At 38.3% G+C, this 21,112-nt stretch overlaps 1 protein-coding gene across 3 annotated transcripts; it reads left to right on the forward strand.

The window, feature by feature from the left end:
• Positions 1-6,307: 6,307 nt before the first annotated feature.
• LOC105055573 (pumilio homolog 1) lies at positions 6,308-21,068 on the forward strand. 3 transcript variants are annotated; one of them, XM_019854172.3, is made up of 11 exons: positions 6,308-6,615; positions 6,697-7,398; positions 10,612-11,482; positions 11,574-12,159; positions 12,256-12,397; positions 12,483-12,590; positions 15,015-15,227; positions 15,328-15,438; positions 17,975-18,169; positions 20,177-20,351; positions 20,467-21,068. In XM_019854172.3, the coding sequence occupies exons 2-11, from the start codon at positions 6,739-6,741 to the stop codon at positions 20,499-20,501; spliced, it is 3,096 nt and encodes a 1,031-aa protein (XP_019709731.1). In that variant the 5' UTR covers positions 6,308-6,615; positions 6,697-6,738; the 3' UTR covers positions 20,502-21,068. The 3 variants fall into 3 exon arrangements, with proteins under 3 accessions (XP_019709731.1, XP_073102437.1, XP_010935724.1); XM_073246336.1 differs by having other exon boundaries at positions 6,721-7,398; XM_010937422.4 differs by having other exon boundaries at positions 6,729-7,398.
• Positions 21,069-21,112: the final 44 nt, after the last annotated feature.

Consider the following 21,112-nt stretch of genomic DNA (forward strand, 5'->3'; position numbering starts at 1 on the left):
AGCCTTGTTTGCTTATTAAAGTCCCTATAACAAATATATACAAGTACAAACATCTAATTAAAATTTATTTTTTTCTGTAGTTAATTAATCATGTCGAGTTCAAATCTTCTAGTCCGAATTATTGATACAAATAGGTTGACCGAGATCAACTACAAAGACTAACTTCAAAATTTATTCTTAATTTCAAAAAATTGACTCATGCCTAGATCAGGAGATGTCTGTATTGCCGGCTCGTCCATCCCCTGATCAATGAGCTACACTTGACAAGTGGATTGACGAAGATAACAAGACTAGGTGCTATATTCTTGCATCCATGTCCAATGATCTTCAGTGTCAGTATGAAAATATGAGGACTGTCAGACAGATTCTGACTCACCTGCAAGAGTTGTATGGTGAGCAAAGTCGTACGACTCACTGTGAAGTCTCTCGTAGATTTTTTAGAGTGAAAATACGTGATGGACAGTCCATGCACAATCATTATCTGATAATGATCAAGGATATTGAGGAGCTTCAGAAGCTCGATTTGGTGATGGACAAAGAACTGCAATTGGATCTGATCCTGCTGTCTCTTTCTGGTTCATATGGGTAGTTCATTATGAACTACCATATGAATAAGATTGATTGCATCTTGCCCGAGTTGTTGAACATGCTAGTAATAGCTGAAGACACCTTGAAAAGTTTAAAGAAAATGATTTTTACATAGAGCAGATTTCTTCCAAGATAAATCTACTAAAAAGAAGAAAAACAAAAAGCCTATGAAAAAGCAAAAGACCAAGAGCAGGGAGAAGAAGAAAGCTCCAAAAAAAGGCCAACGACAAAGAAAAATATTTTCACTGTAATGTCGAAAGCCAGAGAAGAAACTATCCTGCATACCGAGCCACAGTGAAGAATAAGGAGAAGGATGCCCCTTCTAAAGGTACGTCTGAATTGCTCGTTATTGAAACTAATGTAATAATTTTCTCTTCTTCTAGTTAGATTTTAGATTCTACTTTGAGTGCTCATTTGTGTACTTCTATGCAGGGTCTAGAGGAAGTTAGAGGACTAAGAAAAGGCGAAATCACTCTCCAAGTCGGCAATGGGGCAAAAGTTGTTGCTGTGGCCATCGAGACCTACTCTTTAAAGCTATCATTAGGATTTAGTTTATTTTTATAAATTATTATTTTGTATCTATAGTCAGTAAGAATTTGATTTTCATTTTTGTATTGGCACAAGATAATTTTAATTTTCATTTTAATAAAGATCTGTGTTCAATTTATTTTAAAAATAAAATTATTGCACGTACCTATTTGATAGACAGTCTTTATCATTTGTATATAGATGTAAGTGTAAACGTTAACGAGCAAATTGTGAGTGCCATAGAATCTAAGAGACTTAAAGATAGGATTAGCCAAAAGTATCTATGGCACCTTAGGCTAGGCCATATTAGAGAGAACAGACTTAACAAATTGAAGAAAGATGGTCTTGTTGGGCCATTGACTTTCGAGTCTTATCCAATTTTTGAGTCTTGTCTTCAAAAAAAGATGGCCAAGCTATCCTTTGTAGGACAAGAGAAAAAGGCCATTGATATATTAGCCCTAGTTCACATTGACGTGTGTGATCCATTTGATGTACAGACCATGGATGGCTATATCTATTTCATAACCTTTACTGATGACTACTCACGGTATGAGTTTATGTATTTGATGCACCATAAATCTGAAGCTTTTGAAAAATTCAAAGAGTTCAGACATGAAGTAGAGAAACAAACTGATAAACCCATAAAGATTTTTTTATCAGATCGAGGAGACGAATATTTGAGTGAAAAATTTCAGACTTATCTTAAGGATAACGGTATAGTTTCACAATAGACACCTTCAGAGATGCCTCAGCTCAATGGGATATCCGAAAGAAAGAATCGAACCCTATTGAATATGGTCTGATCCATGATGAGCTTCACAGATCTTTCAATTTTTTTCTTGGGACATGCGTTGCTTTCTACTATTCATCTTCTGAATCAGGTTTTCTCTAAATCTGTTCTTACCACACCATTCGAGTTATGGTATGATAAGAAGCCTAGTCTTGATTATCTCAAGATTTGAAAATATTCGGCCCATGTCAAGTAACAGCAGGTGGACAAGTTAGAGACTAGGTCACTTAGAGCTTGTTTTATAAGATATCCCAAAGAATCCATGGGGTACTATTTTTATCTTTTAAAAGATCATAATGTGATTGTGAGCCATTATGCCATCTTTTTGAAAAAGGAGTTTATCTAAGACAGAGGCAGTGGGAGGAGGATTGAGCTCGAAAAAAAGATTTTTGAAGAGCATCGAGTCCAAGAGCTTGAACCCATTAGTGAGTCAGTTGATGTGGTACTTCCTCCATCTCGTAGATCTAGTAGGATCTTTCATCCTCCTGAAAGATACTTAGATATTTTTACAGAAGATTTAGAGAAAATATTCTTTGTGGGAGATAGAAACACTAGAAATGATCTCAAGACCTATGATGAAGCGATGTTAGATGTAGATTCTGAGAAATGGATGGAAGCGATAAAGTCAGAAATTGACTCTATGCATTCCAACCAGATTTGGACTTTAGTAGATTCACCTGAAGGTATTGTACCCATTGATTGTAAATGAATCTACAAAAAAAAAATTAAATTAGATAGTCAGATAGAGATCAATAAGGCAAGACTAGTAGCGAAAGATTATAGTCAATACGAAGGCATTGACTATCAAAAAATCTTTTCGTCAGTAGTTATACTGAGATCTATCTAGACTCTGCTTGCTGTTACAGCTTACTACGATTACAAAATCTAACAGATGGATGTGAAAACTGCCTACCTAAATGGATATCTTAAAGAAGATATTTATATAGAGCAGTCTATGGATTTCACATCCAATGATAGTGATTATAAAATCTTCCAGGTGTAAAGATTCATTTATAGACTTAAGTAAGCATCTTGGAGTTGAAACACCCACTTTAATAATGTGATCAAATCGTTTGATTTCATCAGAAATAAGAAGGAGCCCTTATAATGATGCTTATTTTTTGCATACTTATAATGATACTCTGCAAGCTTTGCTACAAATTAAGGAATGGATGGCTGAGATAGATCACTATTTTTTTTTATTTTTTTGGTACAGACAAATCACTCATACAAATCTTGTATGAATACATCAAAAAAAGTCAGAAAGCAAAATGCCCCTAAATGGTCTAGGGGCCATCCTCACGTCCATCCAAAGCATCTTGCTAGTGTGCTCTGCGACAAATGCAGTCATCCAATTTGTCAACATTTTTACCTCTATGAAGGTATGCTTGATATCTAGTGTGACACACCCAGCCAATAAGATCAAAAGATCCTGCAAAAGGGGGTGGGCAGTGATGTCCCGTATACACCCCTGAATCCAAGCCACCACTATAGTCGGATTACCCTTAATGACTAGGTGATCAACATGTAGGATCCATCGTGCATAGATAATCCTAACCCATGCATATGAAGCTCTGCACCAAGAACAATGGGCTCAAAAAGAGATAGCTACCCCCCACCACCATAAGTCTAGACGAAGCCGATGCCACCATATCGATTCCTGATACTTCCATCGAAGCTGACCTTAAGACACATCGGAGGAGGAGGCTCCTAAGAAATAAACACCCACTGGGGTACTATTTGAGCAGGGTGAGAGTCTCAGATCATTGGATATCTCGAGGTCATATTACTTATCTCCGTTGCCAGTGCAAAGGTCCTTTCCAGAATAAATCTCACCGACCATCTCCTACACTCAAATACTAGGCTATTCTTGGACAGCCAAATCTAATTGGCAATATAGGCAATATGAACACTACCCACCTTGGTCACCACAGTCTCGGTGCTCCACCTGAGCAAGTCCAGAATGGTCAGGATCGAAGCCTTGGTCTGAGAGATAAGATGGAGCATACTGGCCAGATGCCAAATCTATCGAGTCCTCATACACAAAAAGAACGTGCTCTGTAATCTCATCCTCCAAATCGCAGGACGGACAGGCTGTCTCGATATCCATACCTTTGTCCCTCAAAATATCCCTGGTCGGAAGCTATCCCCAAGCAACCTTCCATAGAAAAAGAATAGAATCTCGGGCACACTTTGGTTCTTCAAATCCAACCAACATCTAACCATCTAGTGGGCTCTCTCCAGCGACAACTAGTAAAAGTCAGCTGTCACCACCCTCGAAGAGCAGAAGGACCTCCAAACCATGATGTCCTGGGTACTATGTATAGGAAGCCCCAAAGATTGCATGCGCTTTGCCAATTACTCTCCAAAAAGTTCGGCCACCCTCACTGGGTTCTAGCCCCTGCCATCAAGGTGAAAAAGGTCGCATATCCTAATCGAGTCTCCCATTTTAATACTAATAAAGGTCAGTTACCAACTCAAGGATGGATCGGTGATCCACAAGTCTAGCAGGAGGTTTGCAGATTGGCTATCCACCATAAGCCATCTTATCTGAGAGATTACATGAGGGGCACATGTGCAGATCTCTTTCTATAGGAAGGAGCAGCTCCAACTCATATCTCACCCCCCTTTCTACCTGTTGACCATGTCTCATACCTGGCTCCATCATTATACATCACAAGCTGTCGGAGTCAAGCAAGAATCTAGCTGCATATCGAGCAAGCAGAGCCTCTTGAATGGTAGCTAAGGACTAGATATCAAGATCACCATCTCTTAGCGATTGGCACATAATATCCCAGGCCAATATGTACACAACATTACCATCTGGATGCAAGCCCCAAAGCAAACTCGAAAAGTATCACTCCAACTTTCTTGCTAGGGTCTTGGGCAAGACTATGCTAGAGAGAAGGTAAATAGAAATAGAGCTAAGAACCGGCCTCACCAAGGTAACCTTGTCCATCATCAAAAGATCTATAGCTTGCCAGCCCTCCATCCTCTCATGAATTGCCTGCTCCACTCCGACCCACTCAGCCCTCCTCAGCCTTCTGCCAGTCATGAGGACTCCCAGGTATTGTAGTGCCCCACTATGCTCTACAATGCCAGGTATATCCCTAACTATGTGCCGCATCTGAGCTAGTGTCCTTGGGCTAAAGTATAAAAGGGATTCGAGAAGATTCATCTTCTAGCTCGATGTAGAGCAGTACTCCTCTAGAATAATCCTAAAACCAACCATATTTCGGATAGAAGCCAAACCCACCCGCAGACAGTGATATGCAAAAAAGTAAATACAAAATTAGCTGAGCCCCCGAAGCTGGAACATAAGGGTCCAACGCCAGCCTTTGAACCGCAGTGCGCAAGGCTCGCAAAAGAGTATTAGCATAGAAATGAAGAAGTAAGGGGATAGGAGAGCAGAAGAAGCCTAAGGGCATCCCGTTAATAAGGATGGCAAAGGTGAGACTGATAATACACACCATAATCCAGCATCCAATAAGGATGAAACCCATACTCTACTAGAGCCTGCTCAAGGAATTGCCAACTTATGTGATCATAAGCTCAGTCCATATCTAATTTAATTGTCATGAGACAGCATCGAATGAGAGTATGACAAAGATCATGCATAAACTCCTAAGCAATGAGGATATTGTTGGAAATACTGTGGCAGCCAACAAACAGCCCATGCTTCAGATAGATCAATTGAGGAAGAATCGACTTCATCTTAAATGCCATCGGCTTAGCACAGAATTTGCATAGAGTCGTGCACAATCTAAGAGGTCTAAGATAGATCACTGTTTGATGTCGGATGTATGCGTAGTTAATCAGAAGGTTTTTTATTTTTTCTTTAAGGGCGACTTGTTGAGAAGATTGTTCATAGTTTTCATTGCGATTTTGCTTAGGCTTCGAGCTTTTAGATACGCTTTGTAGAATCATGAATGAAAAACAAAGTTCATTTGCATTGCAGAGGAAAAGGAGCGAGCGTATTCTTTCTACTATGTTGCAGAACGCGGCCAAAGGTGGGCTGCCTAATTGGGTCCGTCGTCATAGAACTGGAGCATCACACCCAATTCCAATTGGGGACCGAACCTAAGCCGACTTATTGGACTGGTGTTCGGGCACCTAACAACTGGGTCCGTATCGTTTGCCCAGGACCGCCTCGCGGTCTAGGCCTAGTCCTGGCGGGAATGCACGGCGAAGATTTGCTCTCCAGGAAGTTTCATTCCACCATCCGACCAAATGAATGGCTGTGATTCTATCATATGCGCACGTGCCGATTTGCTCAGAACCGGACACCCTTGGGCCACGAACACAACGCCACCGATGATCATCGGCCCTCCAAAGTCGATCCAACGGATAACCCATCATCGATGCGTCCTCGAGCCGTTTTTCTTCACCTGCCTCTTCCGTCTTTGCGCCACCACCTTCTCATCTATCATATGCTCTTCTGCAAGCCTGCTCCGATCGCTTTGGTTTCACAAACCCTAGATCCTATTTTTCTCTCTCCCTCGCTGCGATCCGAGATCGAAAAAGTTTAGACCTTTAGATTCTTTTGTTTCTTGATTTCACCCATGACTTAGCTCGGATCAATCTGAAAATCCCGATTTCTTGATTTTTCTTCCGTTATTTAATAAGAAAGGCTCCATCTTTCGATCCAAACTAGAGAAGGCGTTGTAGGTGCCATATCCGACCGGTCGGATGGGGAGACTTGCGTAAAGGTGAGAGTTTTGAGCCTCTGATCCGATCTTTCATTCAAGATTTTTTGAGGTCCTTCTCCTTTCTTGTGGTTCTCTTTTTAGAAATATGGTATCTTTGTTCTGGAGGAAATTAGGGTGTTGAGGATGGTAACGGAGAGTTCCGTCAAGATGGCGCCAGCAACCCTAACGAATGGGAATTTCGATGATTTCGAGAAGGATCTCGAGGCTTTGCTTCGTGAGCAGCAGCAAGGGAGAGCTGCTTTCGATCAGGAGCGGGATGAGATCAATATCTTCCGGAGTGGCAGCGCTCCTCCGACGGTGGAGGGTTCAAGAACCGCTTTTGGGAGCTTGTTCGGGCACGCCGGACTTGCCCAGACCCGCCTCTTTGATGGCCAGGATGGCGGAGATGTGCTGTCTGAGGATGAGATGCGATCGCATCCTGCCTATTTATCCTACTATTACTCCAACGAGAATTTGAATCCCAGGCTTCCTCCTCCCGCGGTCTCGAAGGAGGACTGGCGTGCGGCACAGAGGTTTCGTGCTGGTTTGTTCGGAGGGATTGGTGATATGAGGAGGAAGGAGTCGGGCGATGGTGATGGGAGCAGCAGCTCTCTCTTTTCTTTGCAGCCGGGACTCCCAGTGCGTGATGCGGAACGGGGGATGGTTGAGCCAAGTAGAGGGGTGCAGCAGAAGCTGTCCCAGCAGCAGTCAGCGGAGTGGCTCGAGCGGGGCGCGGATGGGCTTATTGGGTTGCCAGGCGTTGGGTTAGGCACAAGGAGAAAAAGCTTTGCAGATGCCCTGCAGGTCCTTTCCCCTTCTTCTTCCTTGCCAGAAGTATCGCATTTTATTATATATGTGATTTTTGGCTTATAGCTGAATAACTTAATAATAAGCTATCTTCTTCTATTTTAATGATAGGCCATCTTCTGCTTTTTATAGTTGGGAAAGATAATTCTGTTACAGGCTAGACTGTTGACTGATTGCACGATCTGTATTATAGGTGTTAAGATTAAGTTTCTTGCAGTCGGCTTCTCTGATGGAAACTAGGATGAGTGAAATTAAGATATATTTGAGACTGATGGTTTTTGATATGTGAAAATTTCTTTGCATGTCTGTGAGGCTCTAGGGAGCACTTGTTTCTGTTGGTCGCCTGAAGTTGCATGGTGTCCTATTCTTTGTCGCTTATGTTTCTTTCCTGGAATATGTTCTGGTATATTACTGTCCATCTTGGATATTTTTCTTTGTCTCAAAGATAGTTGTTGATAACACCATTGTGGATAATTTTCTTGAAGTCTCAAAGACAGGTATTGATTATCACCATTTCATTAGTGTCTTATCATTTAATCTACCATTGTAATTGGTTGCCTTTTTTTTTTCCCAATGCCTGCTTTTTCTGGATACTTCATTTTAATTCTACCGATTTTACTCCCTTATTTTCTAAGGCTTTCTTTTGTTATTCCATTCTTGCTTTTAGCCCTATTCTCATTATAACAGTTAACACTTTGTCCATTGTTTTTTCATTTTTTATTCGTTCAAAGTTTCTTTTTAAGTTCAAAGAAAAATGGAATCCCAAAACTAGGGTCTAAAATTCACTTTGTTTTATATTAAGTTTATGGGTTTTTAGGCCATGAGTTCTCTTTCCAGTGTTTGTCTTTGTGCAAAGCTTCCTGTTTCTCTAGTTTCATAAATGGTACAGATTTCTTGTCTGTTGGAACTTGTTCTTTCCCCCTATAAATTGGTTTTCTCCCATTGGGAAGTAACTTATCCATCTTCTGATACTTTTCTCCTAGTAGAGTTCCACCTTAGGCAGACTCTGAAGTAGTTCTATTTTCTCTCTTCTGATATATTGTTTCATTATTCATGGTGATATGTGATTGCCAAATTAAAGTAGTAATCTTTGCTAGTGACCATAATATTGATTGCAAAATGTGAGGATGTATCCCAATAGTATAGGAATGAAATTTTTCTAGTTCCTCTTGAGAAAGTCTATATGCTCCAGGGACAGCATCAAAGACATGCACACCTAACAAGACTCATCAAAATCTTCTATCTTATTCTATTATATTTTTTCCAAGGTTCACAATCTCTGTGTTGGACCCTATATTGGTAGCTTGATGATACAGTATTGATACGCTAGATACGAGGGTCAGTTTGCAATCTTAGTATGGTACTGATATGGAACAAGGGGGCCGGTATGAGGTGGTCCACATTGGTATGGCAAACTTTGATTTCTTCTATCTGGTTGACAAATAATTAATCGCAAAAAGGCTAAAACACTATCTAGCAACGTCATCATCAATCTTACTTGGACACATAACATGGATGTCAAATTGTCAAGTTTCCGAGTGTCCGGAAGAACCCAATACAAGGATCTTCTAAAATTTGGATAAAGGGAGATGCATGTATCTTATATATGTATGTTTCACCATATACTGATGTGTTAGACCTGTGCATATAACAAATAATCTTACATATGCTGCTTATGTTCATAAACATTAATAAATTGGTTGCTAATTATTATGTTAGACATAATAACTTCCATGTAGAATTGCCAAAGGTGGAAATATAATGATGATGGCATTATGATTTGATAGTATGTAGTGTCATGAAGTGTCACAAGTGTCGAACATGTAAATAACCCCAAAACCAGAATCTCCAGGTAAACTATTCCTCAGCAAATATCATCTGCCATGACACTCGTTTAATGCCAAATTCAAGTTCATTCATGACAAATTTAGGCAGGAAAGAGCTTAGAGATAGCTACTACTGGCGCATCTTTTCCTAGAGCCGACCGTAGTTATTTCTCTTGGAAGCCTATTATGTGCTTTGAAACTGTAGCTATAAAATTTCCACAATATTTATCCACTGGTTGTCTAATGAAGAAACCACCTTCAAGATGTAACTTCATAGCTAAATTGTGGTTAGATATTGTGTTCAGGCACTGATTTTTTTTTTATCACCACCTTTAATAACTTTCTTGGTTGCCTAAGTTGCATAATAATTGGTGGAAATTTGGGCAGGCCACAATTCTCATCTCCAAACATGTAGATTTTTCCTTGTAACTAGAAAAACTAGTTAGCCAAATTATAACTTATGTATTCCTGACATATGGCTTCACATATGTAGTGGCTACTTTGCCTTATGGTTGAATATTATTTTTATATATTTTTGGGGTGGTTGGATGCTGGTTCTGCTCTCCAAAGCATTGTAGAATCCCAAAAAGAGTTATACAAAAATCTTATGAAAGTGTCCACAATTAAGTCATGCTAATATTATGCTTTGGTATTTTTTCATCAGTAGCTTAAATTAATGAAGAAAGCTTTGCCTGTGGACCTGGGATACAAATGCCAAGGTAGGGATCCAGATGTTGAAAAGTGAAATTGGATTGCATACTGTTCAAATGTTAAGTTTTCCTTCCTTTGTGATAGAATAGAATTGTAACTGTTTAGTACAGGCTCTTGCATTATAGCTCCATCAGCAAGGCAATATTTACTGGACTACATTTCTGTTCTGCAACATTCTTCCCTCAATGTTTCTCCTCGTTTTTCCTTTTTGTTTATGTTTCACTCTTTCCATCAAAAGCCAAGCTCTCTGAAATGAAAGCTGTCTCAATTCTCTTGTTCTTGAAAAGCTTCTTGATCCATTCCCCCACCTTTTGCATTTTGATGACTTCATTAAAAACAGTATTTTGTATCAAACATGCTAAACATTAGTTTTGTTTTGTGCTGCTGTTCGACTCAGGAAACACTGCAGTACAGTTGGCTGTGTTAGTTGCTTCAACCATGTGGCTAGACCACAAGTTTGACTCAATGGTGCTTCAGATTAACCTTTTGCTTTTGATTTTCACTTTATTCAATTCTTTTTCTGCATGTTATCTGGATCTTAGTGTGATTTTCCATAGTTTTATTCCTATGTTGGCTTAGTAACACGTGCCGGTTCTGAACTGAATTTTACCATTAGTTTGGATAGTTTTGATATTTTATATCATTGATCATATGAAAATTGTTTTACTTGCAGGAAGAACCTGGCCACCCTACTTCTGTGTCTCCGCATATTTCACGCCCAGTTAGTCGTAATGCTTTTGACAATGTTGATCCAATAGGAGTTCCTGATTTGCATCTAACACAGCTTCATAATGCAGCAGACACTATAGATGGCTGGCAATCTGGAGCAACTTCCTCTGGTCTTGTTAGGGTCCAAAGTCTTGGTTCATCAATTTCTCATTCCTTTGCATCTGCTGTTGGATCTTCTCTATCCAGAAGTACAACACCTGATCCTCAATTAATACAGAGGGCCCCAAGCCCCATAGTTCCTCCTGGAGGAGGAAGGATCAGTGATAGTGATAAAAAGACCGTAGTTGGATCAAATGGCTTAGGTGGTGTTTCCTCTTGTTTGACTGATGGTGGTGATTTGACAGCTGCTATGTCTAATTTAAGCCTATCCAAGAACCAAATAGCAGATGGAGAAAGTCATGTTCAAGGACTGCTTCATCAAGAGTTTGCTGATCAATCTGAATTGCTGTTCAATGTGCCTAGTGATCATAGACAATATCTGCAGCAGAAAATCACAAATAAGTCTGAGGCAGAATCACTAAAACCTCCATCTATTCCTTTTCTGGCATACAATGATCTTTCCAAGAAAAATGGTAGTGTAACAGATCTGAATTCACCTAAATTAACTTCAAATGGACAAATCAACTTGCCAAAGCAATCACCATATCCAAATATTTATAAGAAAGCAGTTTCTATTGGTTCAACCAGTTCCACAGGCTCTAATAATCCATATCAGAACTCTAATATGGCAAATGTTGACTTCATTGGATCTAATTCAAAAGCTTTTTCTGTCAATCATGGAACACCAACAATGTTGAACAGTCATCTTGATGCAGGTAGACTCCCTCCTTCCCCCAAACCCTATGAAATTATAGTTTGTGCTACTTCTGTGACCCTAACACCTGTGCATATGCTTTACTTTTGCAGGTGTAACAGTAGCAGGAGCTGCAGAAGGACCATATCTGAATATAAATGGAAACCAAGTGGGATCTGGTTTCCAGTTACCAATTATGGACCCCCTATATGCACAATATCTACATAGCAGTTCTAATGCTGCCATACATGCTGCTGCAACCTTGGATCCTTCTTTAGGGAGGAACTATCTTGGTACTTCACACATGGATTTGTCCGAGTATCAAAAAGCATATCTTGGAGCATTGCTTACGCAGCAGAAATTGCAGTATGGCATGCCATTACCTGGAAAATCTGGTAGCTTAAATCATGGCTTCTTTGGCGGTCATGCTTTTGGTCTTGGCATGCCATATCCGGCAAGTCCACTATCTAGCTCTGTTCTCTCTCCTTTGGGCTCTGGGAGTCCTGCAATGCAAAATGAGCGTTTGTCACGTTCCCCCTCCTTCATGCGAAGTGCCGCTGTTGGATCCATGGGATCATGGAACCTAGAAAATGGTGTTATGGAAGAGAATTATGCATCATCATTGTTGGAAGAATTAAAAAGCAACAAAACTCGATCTTTTGAACTCTCAGATATTGTAGGTCATGTAGTTGAATTCAGGTACTATTTTGTTGTTCCCATATATACTTTCTCATTTTACATGTCAGTGAAAGTGATTATGGGTGGATATTTGATTATTGTATTCTCCTTCTCTAGTGCGGATCAGTATGGAAGTCGTTTTATTCAACAGAAACTTGAAACTGCCTCAGTCGAAGAGAAGAATAAAATTTTTCCTGAGATACTTCCTCAAGCTCGTGCTTTGATGACTGATGTTTTTGGAAATTATGTTATACAGAAAGTATGTTGTCTTTATTTTTTACAGTTAGCTACATACATTTATAACTTAAAAGTCTGAACTTGTGGATCATCACTTGTATTGGCAGTTCTTTGAGCATGGTACTGAAATCCAGAGAAAGCAGCTAGCAAGTCAACTCAAGGGCCATGTTTTGCCTCTCACTCTTCAAATGTACGGTTGTAGAGTAATTCAGAAGGTTGGGTCATAATCCTTGTTCTGCTATGAAATTCATTAGTCTTGAGTTTTGACTAGGATGTTCCAACAGACATGCTTCTTTGTGATTTCCAGTTTGCTTGAAGCTCCATTTGGCTTATGTTGTTTCTGAGTCATCTTTTACTCTTAATCATATCTGCTAAGTGTAATTTGTTTATGTCAATAGGTTTAAATGTCCTGACTCAAGCTATTTTATCACTTGTTGCTAAGTACCGACTTCATTTCTAACAAGTCACAACATTTAGTTATTTATCAACCTTTTGTCTTAATATAATTGCTCTTCCTGTGCTAGTGTAAATGGTTTTAAAATTTGTAAATAATAGCCTGTATGGTGGCAGGTATTGGATTTCAATTAATTAAAAATCTTGAGATTTTTGTTTGTCAGGTACTTCTCTGTTATAATCTATCCCTTCATAGAACTAGGATTTTGCCATCTTTCAACTTGTTAATCTTCCAAAACCCAATAAAAGGACCCAAAAAGAGGCCAAAATGACAGGTTAGGATATGACTGCAACCACGTGAAGTGCCCGATGCATGGAAGATGGTCCTGCATCACTAGCTTTCTAATTTAAACAACATTTAGATTAATATTTTCAATTTAGCAGTTTTAAAGACTCCCTTGGTCATCCTTTGTCTCTTGGAGCTTCCTTTCAGGGTAGAGGTAATACATCAATAACTTTAACAAGTCTTCGGCATTGCTTTTATTGTATCTAATTGTGAATCTTGCTTTGCTTAGTTCCTATTGGTACCGTCCATTGTTTTTGATGCAAACTGTTGAGTGGTGTTGCATGGTCTCTTCAAGTTAATTATGATGAATGAAAGATTTTTAGTAAACTTGCATGCACAATGGATGTAAGACTAAATAATAAAATATTAACTTCTACAAATTTAAATTAATTTTCTTAGATTACTAATAGCAATTAAGTATAATTGATTAGAAGTGTTAAAAAGTATTAACAATAGCATTTTGTGCTCATAAGATATTTCCTATTAGTATTTTGTGTTGCATGACGTCGGGTCCTGGACAAGCAAGATGAAGTCCCATGTTCCTTTGCACACACAACATCTTGAGTACTTGGAATCATGTTCAACGCTGTAATAGACTGCCCCTTAGCATCTTTGGCTCCTGCCTATGTTCAATTATATACTTGTTACTCAGAAGCATTGACAGTCTATGGGAATGAAATAATTGTGCTTTTGAAAAGAACGAAAAATAGAAATAAAAGAAAATGAGAGGGAGTATAGTGAGTATAGTGGCTTCTATTGATGTCTGGTTTCTTCAGTCAGTTAATTGCTATGTAGCATCGGTACTCCTATTTCAGGCATGTACCAGCATTGGATACGTTTTCGGTGCGGGTATGTTTCTGATGTGGCACCGATACTCCTATCTCTGCATTTTTAAGATTGCAAGTTTATCCCTTGATGAATCAGATATGGAGAAGTTTTTTGCTGATGATGCAGAGAATGAAGCAGCTGAAACTATTATCTTTTGATTATCAAGACTTACTATTTTGATTTCTTCTACTTATTTAGACTGCTAGTTTTTTTCGTTAATTGCAAATGTTTGTTTGTTTTTTATGATGATACCTATAAATTTAGTTGAGATTTGAGAACTTAATTTTATTGATATTCAAATATTATATATATCATTCAGTTTTTTTATATAATATTTATATTAATATTGGAATATTATATATATTCAAATATTAATAAAAATATAAAATATTTAGCCGTACCTGTTTCGTGGCTTTTTCAATTTTTTCCGTATCGGCGTACTCATATCATAAAGGACCCGTACTGCATACCGGTATCTATGCTTCCTAGGTTAATTGTTGACTAAGAATTTATGGAATGGCTACTTATGGTTATATGTATAATGCCTAGTTGTATGGCCTTATGAATTATATGAATGGTTTGCCAGCTGTCCATCTAAAGCTTCTGGTTCTTGGTTGTCTTAACTTTTCGAAGGCGGCAAGCACCTAGGCATCGGTGTGCAGATGTGTATGCTCATTCATTTACCCCTAGCATCATGTGCTTTCTGAACTTATATTCCATTCTACACTGATGAAATCTGCATTTTTCCATCACTAAACTTCTTTTTTTTCTAGACAACTACAACCTGAAATATTTCCTTTATATCGATATTCATATTGATTTATATTCATATTGATTTTTAAATAAATGTGCATGTGTATCTAATGTTGGTAGTTGCATGTTCTACTTGCTGGTGGCATACCATACCGTATTGTGCTGAACTCTTACCATTGCTTGTGTTCTGTGGTTAATTGTGTCATGCAATACTATTTCTTTACATGATTTTTCCTACTTAATTATGCTTTAGATCAATAATGGGTCCTGAGACATCTGGTATCACCTTGAGGAAACTCAGTTGTTTGCTTTTCTGCAGGCATTAGAAGTCGTTGATGTAGATCAGCAGACTCAAATGGTGTTAGAGCTTGATGGATCAATCATGAAATGTGTTCGAGATCAGAATGGTAACCATGTAATCCAGAAATGCATCGAATGTGTTCCCCAAGAAAGAATCCAGTTTGTTATATCATCATTCTATGGGCATGTTGTTGCACTTTCCAGCCATCCATATGGTTGCCGGGTCATTCAGGTGCAACAATTACTTATCGTTTATAGATCCTATAAAATCCCTTCATTCATTCATTTTTCTCTAATGATTTTGTTCTTTGATGGATGTTTAATGCTGGCAGAGGGTCCTGGAGCACTGTAATGATCCAAAAACACAAAGCATTATGATGGATGAGATCCTCCAGTCTGTGTGTTCTTTAGCACAAGACCAATATGGAAATTATGTCATTCAAGTAGGATCTTTTTCCCTTCTTGCTTGATATGTTTGTCTTATTGTTTCTCTGTATTCTGTTATCGGAAAGAACATTTCTCTTAATCAAAGGTTATATTGGCTGGGTTGTTTTTTTAGCTTCATGCTTTACAGTAAGGTTATCATGACAACATCAGTTTGTTTCTTCTCTGTCTGTTTTTTATATTGATCACATGTTCTCCACATTGTTGCTTTGACATGGAGATTACTTTATCTGGGACAGGATGGTGAAATTGGTTCTACCGTTCCTTGTGTAAGCTGACATATTGATGATGCTAGCCAAGTTTGTCATGCTGTCTTGCTTGCTAGAACACTAATAATTTTATTGAAGTTGTACAATCAAGCGGCATATGACTAGGATCATAGTAGTTTTCTGCTTTCCTTGAAGTATTGTTAACTATTAATCCTTCATAGGGCTTAGTAATGTTGCTTTCATTGCATAAATGGTCAGGTCATTGTCATCCTAACCAAACTAGCTGCCTTTCTCTGTCATTATTTGCTGGGCGTTCAGTTTTAGTAGTTTTCATGTGCTCTTTCGTCATCCACATAAATGGTCCACCATCGATAGTTTATCAGATGTATAGAGAAGCAAGGTCTACAAATGAAGGTTCAATTTCCAGAATGTCTTGACCACTTCTTTGAAACAGGATCCTATGGTTAAGAGCCATATGAATTAGCATTCAGATTTGCAGAAGCTGAAGGGTGGTGGGATAGAGAGGAAAGAGGTACAAGAAGTAAAGATGACTCGGAGTTCTATGTACCTGCATTTGCACATGAAGATATATGTGTAATAACACAACCATGATCAACAAGTGTTTTTCAACTATGTCAGTGTTCATTTTATATAGATTAACTTACAAATAAATCACTTGTGTTAATAGCGTTAAATTAAACTATATTATTTATATATCGGAATACCATTTGAATTAACTTATATATATCTGAAAGTTTTGAAGAAATGGGTTAAAAAACCTTCATTATGTTATTTGGGGTTATCAAGATGATTCTTGATAACAGATAGTGAATCTAATGATTTAGATTTCAACACTAGCTTAATCACAGAAACACTTCAGCTAATGTTATGCCCACGTTTACTAGACTGAAGTTTAAACCTAACAGCAGAAATACTAATAAAGAGAGATCGGGAGGGATTCCTTATTTTCATTCTCCAACCACAATAATGTAATATATCAGACTATGATGGCACAAGCATAAATATAATCTATTAGGGGAAACTCTTCTTTTCTGCAGCCATTCATTGAGTTAAGATAGTGGCTGCTCAACTTTGGAAGGTTGAGGTTTTCCTTGAATGGTTAAATCTCACTCTGAAACCTGTAGAGACATCTGATTCTGCATTCATGCATTTCTGAATTAAGTGAGCAATTTGCTTCTCTGGTTTCATATGTATGGAGAACTGTTAAGTAGGAGATATATTGGGTTGAGAAAAGTCAAAAAATTGAATTATTGACAATTCAATATGTTTTGACAGTTCCTTTTGTCCACGACACTAATTATGCATCTAACTTCGCAAGGTTGGTTCCTGTTTATTTTAGCTGCAAAAATTACCCTAGACAATGTAATGGGGCCAAATTTTTCTATGTTTTTGGTATAGCTTATTTTCATGTACAGGTTTTATTCAGTAGATTGTATTTCTGAAACAAGTATCTGTTGAAAGGATTTAGATCCAAAACTTTCTCACACAAATTGATCAGTTGTCTGTTTGGTACATTCAAAATCTGTTTCTATTCAACAGTTACTTCGCCTCTTAAAGTCCTGAATCTCGCAGCCTTTTTCATTGATCATTCTCCATGTTCATGGTGGCTCGTTTTTGTTGCTTCTTAGAAGTATCCTAATATAAACACTGTTGGCTTGCATAATGTAGAACATAATCAACTATGACGTGTGAACCTCAGAACCGATTATAGCTATATTTTGTTGCTTTTCAAGGTTATGTTATTCATTAGTGTTGGTTATTGTTTTATAGTCTGAGGTGCATGGTATTTTGCTCTCTCTCTCTCTCTCTCATGCCTGGGCATGCATGATAGTTATTTGAACTGTTTGATGCACAAGATTTTGACTTCTTGCTCATGGTTTGTTCCATGATTGTAGTACCTTTTCTAGTTGTGTCGTTTCTTACAAGTGCTTGTCAATCATTGTGTGGGAATTTCAGCATGTTATGCTTCAAGCTATGGTCTGCCGTACTGACCCCTTACCACCCAGTATGTGGCTTATCATACCATACTAGTATTATACTAGTATACTGTCTCATACCATACCAGCACTTAGTATGTTGTCTCGTACCGTACCGAATTATGTACCGACACTATAATAGAATGATAGTAGTAAGGGATCCAGTACCGAGACGGCGAACCTAGCTTCAAGCCTCTCTTCTTTCAATACTTGCCATGATTGTGCATCAGTATTCCTAACAATCTAAGTATAGCCATTAGGATTGTTTTATTTAGATAATATTCATTTGGGGTGTTGACTAACTTGGTTTTCCTGCTTGGTTACATTAGCATGTTCTGCAACATGGTAAACCAGAAGAACGGTCTGCTATAATTAGCAAGCTTACCGGGCAGATAGTAAAGATGAGCCAGCAGAAATTTGCTTCCAATGTTGTTGAAAAGTGCTTGACATATGGGAGTCCAGAGGAACGCCAACTCCTAATAAATGAGATGCTTGGTTCAACCGATGAAAATGAACCCTTACAGGTACATATTGCAATCTTTTATTGGGAGCAGTTATAGATTGCCAATTTTTAGAATGATATCTGTATGAGAATGCCTTAGTGCTTGTTTTTTTATTATTAAGAAATATCTTATTTTATAGTTGTGCTTTGATCGAAGTTGGTGTCACAAGACCATGGTTTGGAGTATTTTGTAATGTCAACTTGTCTTTGAGTCACCCACCCCACGGAAGCCCATTGCTAATGTTAATTGAATGAAAGTTTTTGTAGAACTTGTTATCTTTCACAAACAATTCTTCAGCTATTTGGAGCTACCGGTGTGTGCGTGTGCTTGTCGGTGTGCACACATGTGCTTGTGTTTGCATGCATGTATGATATTTGATCAGCAACAACATGCATATCTGAGGCTATTTGATAGTGTTTTTCATATGTTCTCTGTGTAAACTAGCAATGTTTGTTAGCAGTAGCAGCCACCTGGGAGACTTTCTAGTTTATCATGTATGCAAGGGCCAAACTTTCCATTTCAAAGGTCATTTTTATATTCAGAATATAGTTTGACTGAAATCTGTACCATTTTCTAGATATATTCTAGCTTATCAAAGGTTTAGGTTTCCTAATATGCCTTTTACGACCCTTTATCTATCTTTACATGAAAGTCTAATAGTACTCAACATTACCATGTTACAGTAAGTTGTGCATGTTTTGTAGAAAATTCTACATTGAAAATTCTACATTACTTGAGCCTTGACTAGACTTGCCTTACAATTTAGCAATGTGGTCCTCATCGCTGGAGGATACACTCTTCCTTCTGGTTGAATGATTGTCAAAACCCTAAAGCACAACCCTCGTACACATGCTGATTCAACCAAGCAATGGAGATCTCAACCTTGACTGGCCTGGAGTTACGTGACAATTGCTCCATACCATTGGACCTTACACTTCTAATTGAAAGATAGGAAAAAACCTAAAGCATGTATACCCAAGTTTCAAAGCAGTGCAGTTCGCAATGATGAAGGGCAACAAGAGTGCATTAAAGCTCCACCAGCAAATCATTTACTGGTATATTCTCACCATTGCAACGACATCCATGTAAGAGAGCTTGAAAAACATAGGACATTTAAGCTGGCTGCAAGCTAACCAGTTGTGTCAAGATCTCGACACCTCACTTCACATGATGGTTTTGTTGATAGAAGTGTGAAGTTACATTGGGTTTTTATTCACGCCCTGCAGTAAGCTCAATTTTGTTCTATCCAATTGCAGAAATCAAGGACTTGCACCTGTGGCTAAGGAAGAAGTATATAGGCCTCTTGGTTAGTTGTGGCTTTAATCTCTCGTGCTGCAGCTCTGAAACAACAAGATGTTAAACAGTTGTGCGGATCCTTATTAAAAATAAGCTGGTTTGCAGTTCTATGAAGCCACTGTGATTTATCACTTGAAACTATATGCGAGTAAAACTCGTAGCAAACCACCTTATTCTAATAACTTGAAAAAATAAACCTATTCTGGTCAAGATGCTTGTGTAAGCTTGTAATGTGGTTGCTTTGTCAGGAGAAGATGACAATATCGAGTCTACTGCAGTTTCGCTTGAAGCTCTAGATAGTTTTTTAATACAATTTAACAAATACATTCACGTTTTTTTCTGAGAAACAAGCTTAATCTGCTGCAAACACCTATACGTAATTTTGTTGTGTGATAGTGGATTAGTTTGCTGGAAACGTGCAAACTTGGACTGAGAGAGAAACTAGAACAGGGAAATGAGGTCATCAGATTATTTTTATGCTTTTGCGTCCTCACAGTCTCTCTTAGGCTAACATAATGAATGTTACTTGGTGAAAATGGTGCCCTTATTCTGGCAACTGATTGGTTTGTTCACTTAACGCATATGGTTATTATTATATGATAACAACAAAAATATGGTAATTCTATCTCGTGTAAGTAAATCTCAGCAGCATACCAGTGGTTTTCGTGCTCTGGTCGTTCACAAATTTCACCCTCCAACTGATAAACTTGAATATTTGAAATGGCTTGACAGGTGATGATGAAAGATCAGTTTGCTAACTATGTTGTACAGAAGGTTCTTGAGACCTGTGATGATCGAAACCGTGAACTGATCCTTTCACGCATTAAGGTTCACTTGAACGCCTTGAAAAGGTACACGTATGGGAAACATATCGTTGCCCGTGTTGAAAAGCTTATTGCCACAGGAGGTAACTTGCTGACTAAAATTTTTTGACCACTCGCACTGCATGGTCTGTGTAATCAACAGTCCCAGTAACTACTGTCTTAAATTTTTAACTGAAACACGTATGTTTTACTCTGCAGAAAGGCGCATTGGGATCTCTTTGCATTCTTCATGAGAAACAGCAGGAGTTAAAGTGATGAAACTTTTGTACAGATAATGAGGCTAGCTTTACCAGCTACTTAGTCTTTCTTTTCAACGTAAAATGGGAAAGTTTGTCTTGTGGCGTTAATGTAAATAAATCATAGGCCTGTCTAAATAAGAATTTTGATTCTCTTTATGTATATTTGCTCCTATATTCAAGTTACACCTAAGGCAACAGCAATGCCAGTAAAAAAACATATTTAGGTTAGGAGATGGAGAGCAGAGGCCTGTAAATGTTTATTATCATTGAAGTGAAAGGATACGTGAACTGCTGTAAAGATAACAATGTCCGATGGAACTACTGTGAAGTGCGGGATGCTGTTTTCTTGAGGTGGTGCCTGCATCTATTGGAAGATATTTGTCTCTATGATTTGCGTCTTTGTTCCCTTTTGCTGGTGATTCAGGAGGTTAATCTTTGCATGGCAATTCTTGGATAACTGGTTCAGACCAGTCAGTTCTGAAATGGTGCAGTGGTTTCATGAATGTTTAACAGGATTTTGACAAATTATAATGCTTACATCGGGTCAAATTCCATTTGAAAGATTGATGTGCAATTTTCCCTATGCTTCTGAGTTGATATTAATA

Source organism: Elaeis guineensis, chromosome 12 (assembly GCF_000442705.2).
Source record: "Elaeis guineensis isolate ETL-2024a chromosome 12, EG11, whole genome shotgun sequence".
NCBI classification, from domain to species: Eukaryota; Viridiplantae; Streptophyta; class Magnoliopsida; order Arecales; family Arecaceae; genus Elaeis; species Elaeis guineensis.